Raw genomic sequence first — 20,980 nt, 5'->3', positions numbered from 1 at the left:
ATGTTCATTTGATTTTGAAATAGCTTTTCAAACCAGCACATGAATGGACACAGATAAGGCCAAACCTGCTATCAACCAGATGACAAAGAAGATAAAATAGATTTTTTTATTTTACACCTACCTTTTTCAGATATCTCAAGGCTGGTCAGTGATGCACTGCATCTTCCTATTCACTGCTTCTCGTGACTAGTGTGGTCTGCCATTCATTTAAAGAATTTGTGGCGTGCACGACTAATAGTTGTCCTGTGGACAGATTCTCCCACCTGAGCTGTGTATCTCTGTAGCTCCTCCAGAGTTACTATGGGCCTCTTTGCTGCTTCTCCGATTAATGCTCTCCTTGTCTTGCCTGTCAGTTTAGGTCATGGGTCTTCAAACTACGGCCCTCCAGTTGTTCAGAAACTACAATTCCCATCATGCCTAGTCATGTCTGTGAATGTCAGTGTGTTACAATGCCTTATGGGATGTGTAGTTTTACAACAGCTGGAGGGCCGTAGTTTGAGGATCCCTGGTTTAGGTGGACGGCCATGTCTTGGTAGGTTTGCACTTGTGCCATACTCTTTCCATTTTCAGATGATGGATTGAACAGTGCTATGTGAGAGGTTCAAAGCTTGGGATTTTTTATTTTAAAACTTCTCCACATCTTTATCCCTGAGCTGTCCGATGTGTTCCTTGGCCTTCATGATGCCGTTTTGTTTACTAAGGTTCTCCATCAAACCTCCGGGCTTCACAAAACAGCTGTATTTATACAAAGATTAAATTACACACAGGTGGACTCCATTTACAAATTGCGTGACTTCTGAAGGCAATTGGTTCCACTAGATTTTAGTTAGGGGTATCAGAGTAAAGGGGGCTGAATACAAATGCACACCACACTTTAATATTTATTTGTAAAAGATTTGGAAAATAATTTTCCTTCCACTTCACAATTATGTGGCACTTTGTGTTGGTCTATCACATAAAATACATTTGTTTTTGGTTGAAACATGACAAAATGTGGAAAATTTCAAGGGGTATGAATACTTTTTCAAGGCACTGTATATCTGCAGTCTGAAGTTATAGCAAAAGTGAAGTACTGTGGGGGTACAGGTCTGAATTGAGGGCTTATTAACCTCTTTAGTGTGTGTGAATTCTCATTTTAATGGGCGTTGCATTAAAGCGGATGTGCCACGGGAACAAAATATTAAAAGTCAGCAGCTACAAATACTGCAGCTGCTGACTTTTAATAATAGGACACTTACCTGTCCTGGAGTCCAGCGCCGATCGCAGCAGAGCACGAGCGATCGCTCGTCACTCTGCTGCTCCCCCCGCCATCCACGCTGAGGGAACCAGGAAGTGAAGCGCTGCGGCTTCACTGCCCGGTTCCCTACGGCGCATGCGCGAGTCGCGCTGCGCCCGCCGATTGGCTCACACGCTGTGTGCTGGGAGCCGAGTGTTCCCAGCACACAACGGGCGACAGACGGGATGTGACGGAATGCCCGTCTTTCGCCCGTATCGTGTGGCCGGAAGTGGGTGCAAATACCTGTCTTTAGACAGGTGTCTGCACCCCCCTCCCCCCCGAAAGGTGTCAAAAGTGACACCGGAGGGGGGGAGGGTTCCGATCAGCGGGACTCCACTTTAGGGTGGAGGACCGCTTTAATGCAGGCCATTTAAGATTAATGGGATGCCAACACTCCCTAATGCGTTACAGTGCAGGTGTGTTGCCTCGATGAGCTAGGGTGGTATTCAAAATTAATGACAATACATTGTGTGCTGCAGCAACACACACATTAGAGCAGGGGTCCTCAAACTTTTTAAACAGGGGGCCAGTTCACGGTCCCTAAAACTGTTGGGGGGCCGGACTATAGTTTAAAAAAAATATGAACCTATGCACACATCTTATTTGAAGTACAAAAAAAACAGGAAAAAACAATACAATATTTAAAATAAAGAACAATTTTAATCAACATAAACTTATTAGTATTTTACAGACTCCCTTCATTACGGAACCCCAGCCCCCGCCCCCCCATCACCGATTCCTCTCCATTACAGATCACCCCCATCAAAAATTCCCCCGTATTAGGTCCCCCCAACACAAACTTCTCTCCATTACAAAGCCCCCAATAACAGACCCCCCATCACACAGACCCCCAACACAAAGGGAGGGGAGAGGATAGGACAGAGAAGGAGCAGTCAGGTGGAGGGTAGGACAGAGTGGGAGCAGCCAGGTGGAGGGGAGGACAGGGTGGATGCAGCCAGGTGGAGGGGAGGACAGGGTGGATGCAGCCAGGTGGAGGGGAGGACAGGGTGGATGCAGCCAGGTGGAGGGGAGGACAGGGTGGATGCAGCCAGGTGGAGGGGAGGACAGGGTGGCTGCAGCCGAGGGGAGGACAGGGTGGATGCAGCCAGGTGGAGGGGAGGACAGGGTGGATGCAGCCAGGTGGAGGGGAGGACAGGGTGGGAGCAGCCAGGTGGAGGGTAGAATAGAGTTGGCGCAGCCAGGTGGAGGGTAGAATAGAGTTGGAGCAGCCTGGTGGAGGGTAGAATAGAGTTGGAGCAGCCTGGTGGAGGGTAGAATAGAGTTGGAGCAGCCAGGTGGAGGGTAGAATAGAGTTGGAGCAGCCAGGTGGAGGGTAGAATAGAGTTGGAGCAGCCAGGTGGAGGGTAGAATAGAGTTGGAGCAACCAGGTGGAGGGTAGAATAGAGTTGGAGTAGTCAGGTGAAGGGTAGAACAGAGTGGGAGCAGCCAGGTGGAGGGGAGGACAGAGTGGGAGCAGCCAGGTGGAGGGGAGGACAGAGTGGGAGCAGCAAGGTGGAAGGAAGGATAGAGTGGATGCAGCCAGGTTGAGGGGAGGACAGGGTGGGAGCAGCCAGGTGGAGGGTAGAATAGAGTTGGAGCAGCCAGGTGGAAGGAAGAACAGAGAGGATGCAGCCAGTTGGAAGGAAGAACAGAGTGGATGCAGTCAGGTGGAAGGGTAGAATAGAGTGGGAGTAGTCAGATGGAAGGTAGAATAGAGTTGGAGCAGCCAGGTGGAGGGTAGAACAGAGTGGGAGGAGCCAGGTGGAGGGTAGAACAGAGTGGGAGGAGCCAGGTGGAGGGTAGAACAGGGTTGGAGCAGCCAGGTGGAGGATAGAACAGAGTTGGAGCAGCCAGGTGGAGTGGAGGACAGGGTGGATGCAGTCAGGTGGAGGGTAGAACAGAGTTGGAGCAGCCAGGTGGAGGGTAGAACAGGGTTGGAGCAGCCAGGTGGAGGGTAGAACAGGGTTGGAGCAGCCAGGTGGAGGGTAGAACAGGGTTGGAGCAGCCAGGTGGAGGGTAGAACAGGGTTGGAGCAGCCAGGTGGAGGGTAGAACAGGGTTGGAGCAGCCAGGTGGAGGGTAGAACAGAGTTGGAGCAGCCAGGTGGAGGGTAGAACAGGGTTGGAGCAGCCAGGTGGAGGGTAGAACAGAGTTGGAGCAGCCAGGTGGAGTGGAGGACAGGGTGGATGCAGTCAGGTGGAGGGTAGAACAGGGTTGGAGCAGCCAGGTGGAGGGTAGAACAGGGTTGGAGCAGCCAGGTGGAGTGGAGGACAGGGCGGATGCAGTCAGGTGGAGGGTAGAACAGGTTTGGAGCAGCCAGGTGGAGGGTAGAACAGGGTTGGAGCAGCCAGGTGGAGTGGAGGACAGGGTGGATGCAGTCAGGTGGAGGGTAGAACAGGGTTGGAGCAGCCAGGTGGAGTGGAGGACAGGGTGGATGCAGTCAGGTGGAGGGTAGAACAGGGTTGGAGCAGCCAGGTGGAGGGTAGAACAGGGTTGGAGCAGCCAGGTGGAGTGGAGGACAGGGCGGATGCAGTCAGGTGGAGGGTAGAACAGGTTTGGAGCAGCCAGGTGGAGGGTAGAACAGGGTTGGAGCAGCCAGGTGGAGTGGAGGACAGGGTGGATGCAGTCAGGTGGAGGGTAGAACAGGGTTGGAGCAGCCAGATGGAGGGTAGAACAGGGTTGGAGCAGCCAGGTGGAGTGGAGGACAGGGTGGATGCAGTCAGGTGGAGGGTAGAACAGGGTTGGAGCAGCCAGGTGGAGTGGAGGACAGGGTGGATGCAGTCAGGTGGAGTGGAGGACAGGGTGGATGCAGTCAGGTGGAGGGTAGAACAGGGTTGGAGCAGCCAGGTGGAGTGGAGGACAGGGTGGATGCAGTCAGGTGGAGTGGAGGACAGGGTGGATGCAGTCAGGTGGAGGGTAGAACAGGGTTGGAGCAGCCAGGTGGAGTGGAGGACAGGGTGGATGCAGTCAGGTGGAGTGGAGGACAGGGTGGATGCAGTCAGGTGGAGGGTAGAACAGGGTTGGAGCAGCCAGGTGGAGTGGAGGACAGGGTGGATGCAGTCAGGTGGAGGGTAGAACAGGATTGGAGCAGCCAGGTGGAGTGGAGGACAGGGTGGATGCAGTCAGGTGGAGGGTAGAACAGGGTTGGAGCAGCCAGGTGGAGTGGAGGACAGGGTGGATGCAGTCAGGTGGAGGGTAGAACAGGATTGGAGCAGCCAGGTGGAGTGGAGGACAGGGTGGATGCAGTCAGGTGGAGTGGAGGACAGGGTGGATGCAGTCAGGTGGAGGGTAGAACAGGGTTGGAGCAGCCAGGTGGAGTGGAGGACAGGGTGGATGCAGTCAGGTGGAGGGTAGAACAGGGTTGGAGCAGCCAGGTGGAGTGGAGGACAGGGTGGATGCAGTCAGGTGGAGGGTAGAACAGGATTGGAGCAGCCAGGTGGAGTGGAGGACAGGGTGGATGCAGTCAGGTGGAGTGGAGGACAGGGTGGATGCAGCCAGGTGGAGTGGAGGACAGGGTGGATGCAGCCAGGTGGAGTGGAGGACAGGGTGGATGCAGCCAGGTGGAGTGGAGGACAGGGTGGATGCAGCCAGGTGGAGTGGAGGACAGGGTGGATGCAGTCAGGTGGAGGGTAGAACAGGGTTGGAGCAGCCAGGTAGATGGGAGGTAAGTTCTTACCTTGGAGGGTAATAAAAGAATCATGGCATTCCTTCTCCTCTCTTCCTTTTCCCCTTTCCACTCGGCATGTTGGGGGCTGAACTCCTCTCAGGGAATCATCATGGGGCCTGCTGGTATCCAGGACTACAATTCCCATAATGCACTAGTTTCCCAGCTATTGGCTCTGAATGTAGCCAATAGAAGCAGGCATTGTCAGGTGAATTCTCTGCTCAAAGAGAGGGAGGGGTGGAATTCCCCCGCAGCTGCGGCTCTGCCTGTGTCCCTCCTCAGAGCCTGTCAGTTTCGTCGCCACTGCCCTGTCACTAGTTTCAGTCCACGGGCCGGGTAAATCACACTGGCGGGCCGGATACGGCCCGCGGGCCGTAGTTTGAGGACCCCTGCATTAGAGCAATGCAAAGGTGCAAGTGAGCCCTGAAGGCAAGTATTGCTGCCTGAACTAATGTTTCATTTTGTAGTCGTCTTATTCACACAATAAAAAAAAATACCTGGAGAAGGACTTTAACCGCTTGCCGACCGCTTCCTGTGTATACAAGTAGCCAGAATGGCACGGCTGTGCAAAGCAACATATCTGTTAGTTGCAACATACAAAAAAAAAAAAAAAAAGCAACAATTTTGAAAAAAAATCCATATTTTTAAACTTTTTGCTATAATACATATCCGCAAAAAATATAAAAAAAAATTCCCCCACAGTTTAGGCCTATACACATTCTTCTACATATTTTTGATAAAAAAAAAAAAATCTCCAAGTGTATATTGATTTGTTTGCACAAAAAAGTTATAGCTTCTACAAAATAGGGGACTGTTTTATGGAATTTTTATTCATAATTTATTTTTTTTACTAGTCATGGCGGCGACCAGGATTTTTATCATGACTGCGAAATTATTTGCAGACACATCAGACACTTTTGACACCATTTTGGGACCAGTCATTTTTACAGCGATCAGTGCTATAAAAATGCACAGATTACTGTAAAAATGATCGCGGGCCTCCCGGGGGCAGCAAATTTAAAGGGACATACCTGTACGCCAATCTGCCTGCCCGTGCCATGTTGTCGACGTACATAGTCATGCGGCGGTCGGGAAAGTGGTTAAGTATATATAACATGCACAAAACAAAAAAGGTGTGTACCAGTAATTATAAAAATAGTGTACAAAATAGAGTGTAATAAAGGTAAAGATACCTCAAATGGCAATCCCACTGATCACTCTAGGGCAGGGGTCCTCAAACTATGGCCCTCCGGTTGTTCAGGAACTACAATTCCCATCATGCCTAGTCATGTCTGTGAATGTCAGTTTTACAATGCCTCATGGGACTTGTAGTTCCGCAACAGCTGGAGGGCTACAGTTTAAAGATCCCTGCTCTAGGGAAAAAAAAAAAAAACATAAAAAAAAGGTAAAATGATCAGAGATGCCAAGTCTAAGGGGATATAGGAGATCATCCACCAAGATTATGATCTCCCATAGCAACATATGAATTATACTAACAATAATACTAAAACTCTAAATAAAAAAAAAAAGAAGACTTTATAGGCGGATATATGGCTCCCACAAGCCAACATTTTTTTATTATAATATATATATATATATATATATATATATATATATATATATATATATATATTTATATAATTATAATATATAGACAAACTAAAAATGTTAAATAGACTCGCCATTCTCATGTAAAAAGTAGAAATGTTAATGTAAAAAGTAGAAATGTTAAATAGACTCGCCATTCTCATGTAAAAAGTAGAAATGTTAATGTAAAAAGTAGAAATGTTAAATAGACTCGCCATTCTCATGTAAAAAGTAGAAACTTTCATCAATACAGGTGTATGTATCAATTTTCAAAATATAATCCACATAACTCATAAAAGGCAGAGAGAAAAAAGCGCCACACACACACACACACACACACACACACACACACACACTAATCCATTTTTTTTTTGTAAAAATAAGTTACATTTTTATTAAATTAAAAAACGTTTTACAGAAATATCAACTTTTTTTGTGTAGAAATACATACAATATTTGTAAATACCACATATATATTGTGCATACAAGTCCAATCAATCTTCAGAGTAGATTATAACACATTAGGCAAACATTGACAAGAATAGGTCAATAAAATACATCTCATTTAAATGTTGTCTTTGAGTTTTACAGTTCAGACATGGAAGACCTTGAATTATAATATTGTAACTTCTGTAGTATTTTGTTTGCCCTCTTACAATTTTGTAACTTGCGGTTTCTTTGCAGCATTTCCTCTGGCGATTATGAAACGTTTTCATGATGTAACAGATCATTTCTAAAGATCTTAGAAAACAGGATCATCATGTTACCCCATAGCTTATAAAGTTCTTTACTTTCATGGTCTAAGGGTTCAATCACACAAAAACACATAGAAAATGCATGAAAATTGGCATGCATTTTTAAACGCATTGTGAGATTTTATATATATATATATATATATATATATATATATATATATATATATATATATATATATATATATATATATATATATATATATATATATATATATATATATATATATATATATATATATATATATATATATATATATATATATATATATATATATCCTCTTGTACTAGCTTTGAGCCCTGGTTCACACCGGTGCGATTTGACATGTTAAATCGGCAGCAATGGCACCGCCATAAATCGGTGGAACGCCACACCGATTTAAAGAAATTATTTCTGTACTACTTTTTGCGATTTTGGCCCGCGATTTACATTGACATCCGTGCAGAAACCTGCACAGATGTCTCTGTAATCGCAGCCGAAATCGGGACTGACAAGCGGGAGTGAACTTGCACGGCTTCACTCCCGCAGCCCAGTGTGAACCTGGGATAAAAGTCAAACTTTTGTTCTACTAATAGAGACACATTGCATCTAGTAAAAATGCATACATGCTGCATTTTTATGCAAGGCACTTGTATGGTCTGAACAGGACACACAGAAAACTGAACTGAGAATGTAGATTTCACGCTTTTTTATAATACTTTTAAATTAAGCAGAAAATACATTTCTGCCGTAGCTGGAATATTTTTGTGAAAAAGAACTGCAGGAAGCCAAGGTATGAGCCCTTTTTTTTGCTGCACTTTTCTTACTTTAGTTTACTAGAAAGGAGAATGTACTAGTGGACACCTACTGACCGATTTAGCATAAAAAAAAAAAAAGGAACGAAACACTCAACCCACTTCCATGGCACAATAAAAGTGAACACGGATTTGCACTCTAAGCTCAATTGGAGTAATCCACACTGTAAAAGTTTATAGAATTGTAACCGAAAAGGGACCTTTTTGGCCTTTGTGTCAGTCAGCTGTAGATCTATATATACAAACACACACTATACAATCTCATTGTACAATTTATTTTAGCTTTACAAAAAACAAAGTAAATGTGAAGACACACCTAAACAATCCATGTAATCATCATCAAATCAGGTAAGGCTATTTAGCAAACTATTACAAGTGACTTGAATCATCTTTGACAAACAGAAATGTATTCCTGCAAAAAAAATCTGCAGCATGGCCCGTAACATAGGGCCATTATTATGAAACAGCCATTCATGACTGAACCTTTGATAACAGGGGTAAAGAACCAGCTTTACCATTACTACTATTAACGATTACAGTTACTGGATGTCTACATTATAGATAATGCCATGTGCTTTAAATCTTTAGAAATGCAGACATAACACACATTAACAAAGTGCATCTATTAATGAGGCTATACATAGCGATTTAAGGCCATTTTTACAAAATCTACAAATAAGGCAAACAAATGACAACTCAAGTATACTGTAGTATCCAAAAAGGCTTCAGTTAGCCATTCCTTCGATACATATATTTACACCCAGTGTATGATTTTCCTACAGTAAGCAGCAATGTTGGTTTACTTAAAGTGTTACACTTTAGTAACACTTAAAAAGTGAAAGTTCAGCTCATCCTCTGTCCCTACTGTAACATTTTTGGTGCTTTCTCTTCTGGAAGAAAGTACCTTTTTTGAGTACTTGCTCCCAATTCCACACCTAAGTGAGAATCTGACGTTTGACCCCACCCCTCTCTGCCTGCAACCTCCTGAGACACATCGCACATCCCAGGAGGCTGTGGGACCCGTCTGAAAGTGCAGCACAATCTCACATATGTGCAGTGGGGAGCCTGCTGCGAAAAAGCAGGCCGTCACAGCTGGATCCCACAGCCAGAAGGGTGAGGCCAAGGATTCAAAGACCGGTGAAGAACCAGCCTGGGTGTCAGCAGCTACAGTATTTAGAAAACAAAAAGAAAGGACCTTGGCCCAAAGGGCATGGACAGTCAAGCAACATTTTTGGAGGTTTATGTGTACAAGATGTAGAGTGGATAATAGTATTTTGGAAGAGAGGATCTGATTAATTCATGCTGCCTTCCACATGCTTCTAGGTAGCATTTAGACAGCTTGCCAGTAAACATGCCCCACCAAAAAAAAAAAAAAAAAAAAATGAAACAATCTTGAGTTAAAGTCTCTTCCTCCAGGCAATATAAAAATGTAGATCATAAATGATGCAGTCAAGAGAAGGAAGCTATAAAAGTGCTTCCTACAGTGGCTTACTATTATATAGATACGCACTGATCAAACCCCAAATTAGCTGAAAGCTATTATATATATATATATATATTTTTTTTTTTTTCTGAAAAAAAAATTGGACAAGAGGATGTGGAACATGGTGCTGTAGGAGATAGGAAAAGTCTCACCCACCCTATTTGTTGTACAGTATAATAATTGCACTTCAGCTACATGCTAAGGACAACCTAATGTGTTGAGTGCCATCAGCTGGATCCAGCAAAAGTAATCTTATGTCCATGGGTACTACAAGACGTTGCAGCATCGGGGTAACAGGATTACATCCTCAGTGGCAATGTCCATCTGGCTATTCAATATCTTTACATGGGTCTTATGGCTTGGTGCTGGCCAGGTCATTTTACTTTGATCTATGCTGCAGTATCGATGAGCTGTCAAAGTGAAGCATTAGCCTTTAGAGGAAATCTCAAGTCTCCAAGGACTCTTGTGGGTCTTGCTTGTGCCGACAGTTTTTCACTACATTAAAAATTCCACTGACAAAAAATATAAAGGCGATGATGGCAAAATACCCAGCATAGATCTTAAACTGCAAAAAAAACAAAAAAAAAACAATATTTGTTAAAACATTTGTTGCAAAACATCTGTCAGCTGGATACAGCTACCTAAATCAAAGTTACCAGAAAGCCTAGTAGCAGGTATTTAGGGGATTCTACACATTCTTTTACTAGTGTACCTTTCATGAAACAACTGACTGTCCACCTTCAAAGTCAAAACTACACCAATATTCCCTGCAACAAACTGCTCTATTAATCAGAAAGATGTGACTGGTGCCATCATCACATGTGCTCTCAAGGGGCATGCTGCTTAAGGCCTCATTCATATAAACGCGGCCATGGCTCACAGCATGGGGTCCAGTGCATCCCTATGAATTTTTACCTGAATCAGACCAGAAGATGCACAGGATTCTTCTTCAAAGCAGACCGTGGCCGCCCCGGAGCTGTGTGAACCGGCTCCATTGAGAGACAGACGGTCACTCTGTCCTGTCATGGGAATTGGATGCAGGGAAACCCAAATCCAATTTGCATGTGTAAACCCGGCCTTAGGGTGTTGCCATTTAAATTTTAGCCACATTATAGTCCACTTAAAAACAGTATTAAAATGGATCAGTTACAATTTCTCCATATTTTTTTTTTATGTTTTTGACTGCTGGACTACTGAAAGTGCTTTCTGATTCCAAGAGGACAAAAAATAAAAAGGGAAAACAAAAACACACACCTTATAAATATGGGCTGCTTTAGCTGGTAAAACACAAAATTAATTGGGCAATATTGCTGGATTCCAAACAGGGATGAGCTCTGGCATGTTTGGACACGAGTTGAAAATCTCCCGGAGGTATGCTGCCAGGAAACTCAAATCCAACAGCCAATCAAAAGTGGTGGAGGCATTCCCCACCCCACAGCTGCATGCATGGGGCATGTATACATGCAAGTATGGGGTGGGGAATGCTTCCACCTCATATGATTGGTTGTTGGCTTTGTCAGCTCTCCTGTGCAGTAGCAGCTGGTGCTCAAAATTTTTGGGGGGCGCAAACAAACAAAAAACAATTGCAGCCTCACTGTGTCCAAAATGCAGCTACTGTGCCCAGTAAAATGCTGCCAGATTGCCCCCTCCCCCGCCTGGCACTTACCTTTCTGGGGTCAGCCATCCTCCTTCCACCGTCCCTCGATATTTTCTCCCGCCCTCGATGATGCTTCAGCCAATCAGGTTACAGGTAACCAGAACCGGTGAACCTGATTGGCTGAGACGCCTGTCAGTGTTAACCAGGGAACACACACCCCATGCGTCCCTTGGTTAACTATTTGGAAGCCGATTACAGCCCTCAGGCTGTAATCGGAAAGCCTATCAGAGCCGCTGGCAACCAGCTGCCATTATTCAGATGGCCAGCGCTCACCAGGGGGGCGGCCATCTGAATAGTGGGCGGCAGCAACAATACATAGATTCATGCAATGCATGAATCTATGTATTGTATTCAGTGGTGGTACAGGAGCTAGATAGGGCAGCGCTCCTGCTCCCTCTATGGATGCACCGCCACTGCCTCCTGTGGAACAGCTTAGCTGGGTTTGGATTTGTGTCCAAAACACACCTGAACTCATTCCTAGTCCCAAATAGAATCCCAATAAAATGGGATTTTAGAATGGCAAATGGCAAAAAACAAAATAAACCGAAGGCACTTTATGGCAGAATTCACCCAAATATACGTTGCAAATAATAATTAGAAAACAAACCAAACACCATACAACAAAACACACACACAGGCTAGTTATTGATTTTTTAATCTGGGCAGAAAAAAAAAGCCGAGTCACGAGATGAAAGAACTTACTTGTGTAAGTATACCTAAGCCAAGGCCACTGGAGTCCACAACTATGACAGTCATCAGTGTTTGCAGAGCTAGGGCAACAAAAGTGTTAACTCCGAACACAAGGGCGTAACATTCCATGTTAAGATTAGCTGCAATCTGAAAGCTAAACAGAAAAGCAATTTTGTAATTCTTAATGAAAAAAAAAGTATACACAGTCACATTTTGTGTTAACTCTGCCTGTGCATCGAACAGATGCATTATTAAAATGGAACATCTGCACAGTCCAAAGGCCAGTTTACCACAAAAGTGTCAACATTTTAACTCATATTTAGTTAAATACATGCATCATTAGCGCGCCCCCCCCCAAAAAAAAAAACCTCTGCATAGTGTGCCATGATCTGTTTAAAGTCACAGCGGATGGTGGGTGTAGCCAAATTGCATTTACAGTGGGTGTGGCTTAAAGGGATGTAGTTAAATAAAACAAAAGCCTTCCTGTATCCATAAAATATGCTTTTGGTCCTCCCTCCCACCAGTAAAGCTTTCACACTGATGCAGTGCGTTTTTTCCACACCATGGGTGCAGTATAGCGTACCCGCGGTTTTCATGTGGGCTAGCTGTGGTTTACCATAAACTTCTAATTGTGTCTCACGGTTTTGGTGTGCTTTGTGAAACAAAAACAAAAAAAAAATAAAAAAATGAAAGAATGGTTTTGGTGCACTTTCAGAAAGAGCATCAAAACCGTGGAACACGGTAGGAATCTATTACACAGGTCAGCTAACATACATGAACGCCACAGATACACTGTGCTACACTCATGGTATGGGAAAACTGCACTGCATTAATCTGAAAGCCAAGCTGACCGTTAATTACTACTGACCTCAGGGGTCATTACCAAGTGAGGCAGGGTTTAGGGGTCATTACCAAGTGAGGCAGAGGTCAGTGCCAAGTGAGGCGGGGTTCAGAGGTCAGTACCAAGTGATGAAGGGGTCAAGGGACAGTACTAAGTGAGGCAGAGATCAGTGCCAAGTGAGGCAGAGTTTTGGCATAATTTCTAAGTGAGACAGAGGTCAGGGCTAAGTGAGGTGAAGTTCAGAGGTCAGTGCTAGGTGGGGCAGGGGTCAGCAGTGACAGTGCAGTAGTAACTGTCTGTATCAACTCTGCACCGTTTACTTCTGTTCTTTCTAGGACTCTTCATAGTACTCAGGATACTGCAGTTCCAACTCTTCTTCCTCTTCTCCTATTCCCTGGTCCAGTACGCGGAGCTAAATTACAGCTACTCAAAGCCCCACCCATTGGAACAGGGAGTAGGAGAAGGGGGAGAAGAACCAAAGCTGCACTACCTTGAGGACTTTGAAGAGTCCCAGGAAGAACAGAATCCTCTGTATGCCCGTCTCCTCTACAGCTGTGCTCGTTACAGGCAGCCAAGTTGAAAACGCTGTTTGTTGATGTCGAGGGGTGTGCCAAGGATGGCACAGTGAGGAGACGGGGCTATGGAGTGTAGCCCCACCCCCACACTGGCCTTTAGCAGCCACACCTGCCCCCCTCCCCTGCACATGGCCAATCACAGCCCCACCTCCTTACTCCCTGTGCCAACCCTTTACTACCCACACCCTCCCCACAATAAACAAGCATTGCTTCCTCTGTAGCTGCCTGGGACAATAGCAGCTGTAGGAGAGACAGAATATAGTAACGGAGAAGAGGAATGGCTCAGCGATTAAGCATAGGTTGGCATAGGTTGGCATACCCTAATCGCCCCCTGGTGCATACCTCCCAAGTGCCCTGGAATTGGGTGGGGCCATGCAGAGATTTCAATTAAATCCCAGTGTCCTGCCAACCTATGCTTAATCGCTGAGCATATAGCCTATACAAACATTACAGGTCAACCCCACACAATGGGGTCTGAGTTCACTATGGGTCACTGATCCAGAAACTGCTATGTAGATAGATTCAGACAAAAAACACTTTTAAAAATAAAAATACTTCTCCAGAGGGGAACAGATCCATCACCTAAAAACACTAGCAGAAACTGGAGCCTCGTGTACAGTCGCCTGAAAATAGCAGCCTGTAACCCATTGTCTACGAATACTAGTTGTGTCCTGTACACATTAAGGCAACGGTCAGCTTGGGTTTTGATAGATTTTAACATTGCACCATATGGTAATCAGTTCAGGTTATTACATGTTAATGGGAACTTGTGCTATACTCCTATTTGTATGCCTACAGAGGGGCAAACAGTAAAACCAGCAAGTTAAAGATTAAAGCATTGTTTGGAATCACTTACGTTGCTATTGTGATGAGAATCATGTAGATACTTCTGAAGAGAACATACATGGCATAACAAACCCAAATGTTTCCAGTAATGTCCATGATATACACTGTGATTGCATTAACCAGAGAAAACAGAGCCAGGAGCAACTCTCCCCAGGTTGACCAGGAAATTTTAATGTACCCAAAAACAAAGACTGTTATGGCACCTGGAGAAACAAAGAACCATTAGCGATGATAATCAGAATTTTCTCTTCAGCCTAACCTTACAGAGATTATAGGAAAATAATATATAAAAATATACCGCAAGGAGACTTTCTTTGTAAACTTGGGGTCAGTTCACATCACATGCAGTCCAGTGTGCTTTTATTTCTGTATCAAAAATGCATGGATAGGAGGCTATATGGTTTTCAATGGCACCAGTGCGGTCAGTTCCAGAAAAATAAATAAAACATACTGCATTTGTTACTGGACTGTACCAGAACGTAGTAAAAATGCATCAAAAACCCACCTAAATGCACCAAAATAAAACGGCACTGAAAACACACGTCTTCTTTTTAAATAAGAACACTGAACCACACCAAAAAAGCATATGCAAAAAAGCATCCGGACTGCGTTTCTATGCTGTGAACTGACCCTTAAAGCAGAACTCTGCCCACACTGCATGGGCTAACTACTCATTTTGTCTAGGGGCAAGGGACAGTTGTACTTACCCGGTCCTTTCATGCTCTGGAAAACCACACTCCCCCACATCCAGGGGTGGACGGTTCCTGCCATCCTCACGTCCAGAGCTGTTCTATGGGCATAACAACTTAAGGAAAACGCCATTCACAAGACTGCTAGTGTGCGGGAGTGCAGGAACCGCTCTTGCAGTCGGCAGATTAGGCAAGTATATCTCTGCTCCCCAATCCTCCCCAAAAAGAGCAGTTAACCCATGCAGTGTTGGAGTTCTTTAAAAAATCTCGAACTGAGAGGGGGAGCCTGGTGCCCATCCAGGCTTCTAGGCAGATACCGACCATATGGTCAGGATCTTTTCATAGCTTGGACCGGCTCTGATGATGTCAGCTGAAAACTGATCCCTCGGTGTACAGAAGGAATTTCACTCCTGTGATCCATAGAAGTATAACCAAAATAGCTTTGGCCATACTTTTGCTTGGCTGTATATTTGGGGTTGTTATGCTGCAAAATAAATTTGGGGCCATTCGCAGGCCTCCCTGATTTTTTGGCATGATGGAAAAGTATCTACCTGTATTTCTAAGAGATTGAGGAGACCATTGATCTTGACCAAATCTCCAATTTCATTTGCAGAAATGCAGCCCCCAAAAACGTACAAGAAACCTCCACCATACTTCACTGTTGCCTGCAGACATACATTTTTGTAATGCTCTCCAGCCCTTTGATGAACAAACTGCCTCCTGCTACAGCCAAATATTTAAAGAATTTACTCCTCAGTCCACACCCCAGTGCCTATGTTTTTATGCATAGCTTAGTTAGTTACTTAGCCTTGTTTCCACATCGAAGGTATGGCTTTTTGGCCGCAATTCTTGCACAAAGACTGCTTCTAACCAGACTCCTCTAGACAGTAGATGCTCTAGATGCTCATTCCTGCTAATTCCTCATGCTGGATACTAGTCCATGGTGAAGCTATTACGCTATACTAGCGAACAACTAAAATAATCAGAGTGTGCTGGGCAACTGGAAAATAAAGCGGAAACCCCCCTGCCTGTGCAAGGCAGCACTGACTGGCCAGGAGTGAGGCAGCCGAGCTTTGGAAGGGTGACCCAGCGGATGGTTTTTGGAGCTCCCTGTCAGCATTACAGGAACCAAGTGGAGGAGGACAGAGCGGAGACGCTGGTGCCTATGCCAGGTGATGAGGAGTTGGAGGAGTAGTAGTCAGGGGGAGAGAAGGTGAAGAGCCATGGGAACTGAGTGTAAGGAGACACCAGAGCCTGTTTGCTTGTCGGTGAAAGAGGGAGAGATCGGTGACAGACCTAGAGCCGGAGTAGGGGGGAGGGGGGTACCCCTGAGTCAGGGATAACAGGGCAGGGGTGCTTAGATCCTGGCAAGTGGGAAAAAAGAAGCGAGTGGAGAGGAAGGGGTGATAAATCTATCACTTTGGGACTGGGTGCAAATTAACGCTTTTCTTAACCACTTGCCGCCCGCCAATTGCAGATTGACATCAGCAAAGTGGTTTCAATATCCTGACTGGACGTCATATAACGTCCTCAGGATATTGGGGCGCGCATCGCGGCGATCATTGTTGCAGGGTGTCAGTCTGACACCCTGCAACACCGATCTAGGTAAAGAGTCTCTAACAGACTCTTTACCACGTGATCAGTCGTGTCCAATCACAGCTGATCACGATGTACACAGGAAAAGCCGGTAATCGGCTTTTCCTCACTCGCGTCTGTCAGACGTGAGTAGAATAGAGCTGATTGGCTGCTCCTCTGACGGGGGGTTTGCGCTGATCGCCACACACTGGACCACCAGGGATGCCCACCACAGGTATGCCACCCTAGACCACCAGGGATGCCAATCACAAAAAAAGGATGCCAATCAATGCCCACAATGGATGCCAATCAGTGCCCACAATGGGCATCACTGATTGGCAGGCATTGTTTGGCACTGACTGGCATCCGTGCACATCCATGCCGCCCATCCCATCAGTGCCACCTTATCGGTGCCCATCAGTGCCGCCTTATCAGTGCCCATCAGTAAAGGCGAAAACGTACTTATTTACAATGTTTTATAACAGAAACAACATTTTCGGTTATTTTTTTTGCAGGAAATAAATATCCCAGAGGTGATCAAATACCACCAAAAGAAAGCTCTATTTGTGGATACAAAATGATAACAATTTAGTTTGGGTACAGTGTAGCATGACTGCGCAATTGTCATTCAAAGTGCAACAGCGCTGAGAGCTAAAAATTGGTCTGGGCGGGAAGGTGTATAAGTGCCCTGTATGGAAGTGGTTAATGAACTACCTATGAAACGGCACATGAATTGCCTATGAAACTGCTTATGAACCGTCTATTATTGGTCTGGGGAAAGGTATTCCTTGAACAGATCTATACACCCTCCAATAAGCTGCAATTTGTTTTGAAAAAAAAAAAAAAACACACACGAGGAGACATGTCCGATGAAACACGGAAGTGCAATGCTTCCACGCATGCGTTGAATCAATTCGACGTATGCGCAGGATTTCGGGACGCTGGTTACACGTCATAACCAGCGGACATGTCCGATCAGACATGTCCGACGGACATGTTTCCAGCGGACAAGTTAGCTTGCTAAGAAACTTTTGTCCGCTGGAAACCTGTCCGCTAGGCCGTACACACGGTCGGACATGTCCGCGGAAACTGGTCCGCGGACCAGTTTCAGCGGACATGTTCGACCATGTGTACGCGGCCTCAGAATTACTGTAGGATCTATTAATTTTTACTGAGCTAGAGGGGAGCCGTCTTCAAGGGGGTGCCAAGACTGAGGCAGGAGTTGGTCTTTTCTATAAGGTGGCTTTTGGGAATGGTCTTGGTGGATCCTTGAAGGTGTAGTGTCTGAGGGTCTTGAAGGTCCTGGCTTAGAGAGGGGCTCCATGAACTGGTATATGTATGGTTTTGAATTTTCTATAAATATTTGAGACCATATACAATTCTAAGGAAATTTAAAAAAGGTACACCAGGTGGAAAAATCACAAGTAAAAAAGCCACTATGAGAGGTAGAACCCCAAAAGAAAATGCAAATACAAGTACGACAAGAAATATCTGACAAAGGACGGGAACCCAAATAGTCCAGGACCAGATAAACAGCAACAAAAGAAGACAAGAAAGAAAGAAAGAAAGAAAGAAAGAAAGAAAGTGGAAAAGAAAGGCGAGACCTCAGACTAATCCAGAGAAGATACAAGCACAGAAAGTGAACTGGAAATAAGTAAAATGGAGACAAAGAGCTGGTGCACAAATGCCAACAAAACTGTAAATGACAAACACGTTCACAAGACTGGAAATTTCTATCAGAAACAGAAAACTACAGGCCGACTTGGGACAGTTGCCAACACGAGTAGAGGAGACAGAAAAAAAAAAAAAAAAACACACAGATAAAGAAGTTTAAGAATTAATAAAATGAAAAGAACAAGTTAAAAGATATGCAATCAGAGCAGAGGAGAATGTTATATAAATTAGAAGATCAGGAGAACCAAAATAGAAGACAGAATTTAAGGATTCGAGCTTTAGACGAAAAAGAGAAGATCTAAGAAAAATAAATAATGGATAAAATATTTAATCCCCTTTTGGATAAAGCGGTGGAGGACTGCCTTAAGATAGAAAAAGAGTCCATAGGATCAGAAAACACCAAAATATATCAGTAGACCTACCCCGAGATGTCATAGTGAGAAGTGTTAATTTTGTCAGCAAATTTCGATTCAGTCTTAGGGCCCTTTCACACGGAGCGGATCCGTATTGATCCTCTCCATTAGCCCGTTTGGCTCAGCAGGGATTCCTCCGTAAATCCCCGCTGAGCTGTCGGCGGACAGGGCGGTCCCCGCACACAGTGCAGAGACCGCCCTGTCTCTCCTCCGCTCTCCCCTATGGGGAATCGGATGAATACGGACCATGTGTCCATATTCATCCGATCCATTCCGCCGAACGGAAGAAAAATAGGGTTTTCTTCAGTCCGCAAAAGCGGATCTTTGCGGACGCGGATGGTTGCATGTGTTAGCGGATGCATCATCATCTGCTAACGTCTGCAATCCCATAGGGATACATTACAAGTCCGTAAACGGACTTGTAATAAACGGACCGTTTGTCCGTGCGTGTGAAAGGGCCCTTAATCATAGGACTAAAATAGAATTTTAGTTTTAGTCCCATTTTAGTCTTCTGCAATTGTTTTAGTCTTATTTAGTCTACTAAATCTGCAGGACATTTTAGTCAACTAAAATCAATTTAGTAGACTAAAACTCATTTTATTCATCTAATATCTAATGGGTGTAGATAAATTGTAATGCATTATTTAACCACCTCAATACAGGGCTTTTATACCCACCTCCATACCGGGCCTATTCTGGCACTTCTCTCCTACATGTACAAATCATCATTCTTTTGCTAGAAAATTACTCAGAAAACCCAAATGTTATATATTTTTTTTTAGCAGACACCCTAGGGAATAAAATGGCGGTCATTGCAACTTTTTATCTTGCACGGTATTTCTGCAATCATTTTTCAAACGCCTTTTTTTGGTTTGAACGGCATTTACATACGTAAACATCCCTTGTAATAGGAAAATATAAACCAGGGAAATGTCTGGCAAAAATTTTTTTTTTTTTAATTATAAGGCTGTGTTAATATGCAAGTAATGGAGTGGGTATGGGAGCAAAATGAAAAAAAGATGGGTCCAAATTGAGAATAAAATGAGTGATACACGGTTGGGTAGAATTATTTGGGTTCAACCTCAATTCAGAGCACCGAGTGAGAATACACATGTAATGACACAAAATGTACTTTGAATTTGGGATCTAATACATAAACAAGGTAATTGGAAATATAACTTGCCATTAATTTCACTGAAAGAAACTACTGTAATTATTTCACACAGGGGAAAAGGGAAACCTTTTGGAAAATGGATAAAAAAAAAATTATATATATATATATATATATTTAAATGCACAAGTAAAAAAGGACATAATAGAAAAAAAAGGGGGAAATATGCACATTTCAAAAATGAACACAAAACAGATTCAACTCCAGTTGAAACATTGTTATAACTTTGCCACAACCAATGAGATCAGTGGAAGACCTAAGGCCTCTGGAGCAGCTGTGTCTAGCACCAGACACAAGAAATGGTATATCACGGATCTATAAAATCTTAATGGCAATGGAGGGGCTGAAGGGCCCACCATACAAAAAAAAATGGTAACGCAAGGGAATAAACAAAAAGTAGGAAAAATATTGCGATTGGTAGATAGCTCCGCAGTAGATAATAATACAGTTGAAATGAACTACAAATGCCTTACAAGGTGATATAAAACCACAGACAAAGCGCAGCAACTGTCCTAGAGAACCATGAGCAGGACATTTCTGACATAAAAAAGGAACTGGAATTGGCCCTTTTGCGCCTGGAGGATTTTGAGAACAGAGCCCGCAGGGGTAATCTGCGCCTGCGGGGCATCCCTGAATCGGTCATAGATCTCACTTCCACCACGACAGCTCTGTTCCAGGAACTTGCCCCAGCTATTCCAATTGACAGACTGGAGTTTGACCGCATCCATAGGGCACTCGGCCCCAAAAAATCAGAGGGACCACCCCGCGACGTTATCATTAAATTTACCTACTACCGTAGCAAGGAGACCCTCCTACGTGCGGCTAGGGATAGTCCTGATCTTACGTTTCAAGGGTACCGTTACCAAGTTTTTGCGGATCTTTCCCAGACTACTATTGTGAAGAGGAGACAGATGAAGCCCTTCACCTCGGCTCTTCAGACACATCAAATTCGGTACCGCTGGGGCTTCCCCTTTAAGCTTTCTTTCACTTACAATGGTCGTACCCATGTTCTGACCTCGCCGGAAGAAGCGCAGTCCGTCCTGGACTCACTCCAATTGTTGCCACCTAATGTAAGCGCTCGAAGCCCAGCCAAATCCACTTCTTCACAACCCTCCAGTAACCTCCCGGGTCGGACGTGGGAGAAGGTCAAGGGGCGGAATCGTCCTCCTCCCTCCACTTCGCCTGCAGCTGACTCTCAACGTTCTGCTCCGGGTTGACCTCTGTATCCGTTTTAAATGTGATGCTCCTGGATTTCTGAACTTTTCAGTCCGTTCCCAGATGTGTGGCGCCTGT

At 44.7% G+C, this 20,980-nt stretch overlaps 1 protein-coding gene across 1 annotated transcript in view; it reads right to left on the bottom strand.

Moving 5' to 3' along the window:
- Positions 1 to 9,663: 9,663 nt before the first annotated feature.
- The window catches only part of SLC19A2 (solute carrier family 19 member 2), a 35,619-nt gene continuing 24,302 nt past the window's right edge, over positions 9,664 to 20,980 (bottom strand). The window contains exons 4-6 of the mRNA XM_040337350.1: positions 14,176 to 14,368; positions 11,916 to 12,057; positions 9,664 to 10,121 (exon numbers count right to left, since the gene is read on the bottom strand). Coding sequence (XP_040193284.1) covers positions 10,002 to 10,121; positions 11,916 to 12,057; positions 14,176 to 14,368 — 455 coding nt within the window. The 3' untranslated portion in view covers positions 9,664 to 10,001. The remainder of the gene's footprint in view (positions 10,122 to 11,915; positions 12,058 to 14,175; positions 14,369 to 20,980) is intronic.

This window comes from Rana temporaria, chromosome 2, assembly GCF_905171775.1.
Source record: "Rana temporaria chromosome 2, aRanTem1.1, whole genome shotgun sequence".
Taxonomy (NCBI): Eukaryota; Metazoa; Chordata; class Amphibia; order Anura; family Ranidae; genus Rana; species Rana temporaria.
Note: the sequence above shows the minus strand (reverse complement) of the source record. Positions and strands in the feature narration are given on the sequence as shown.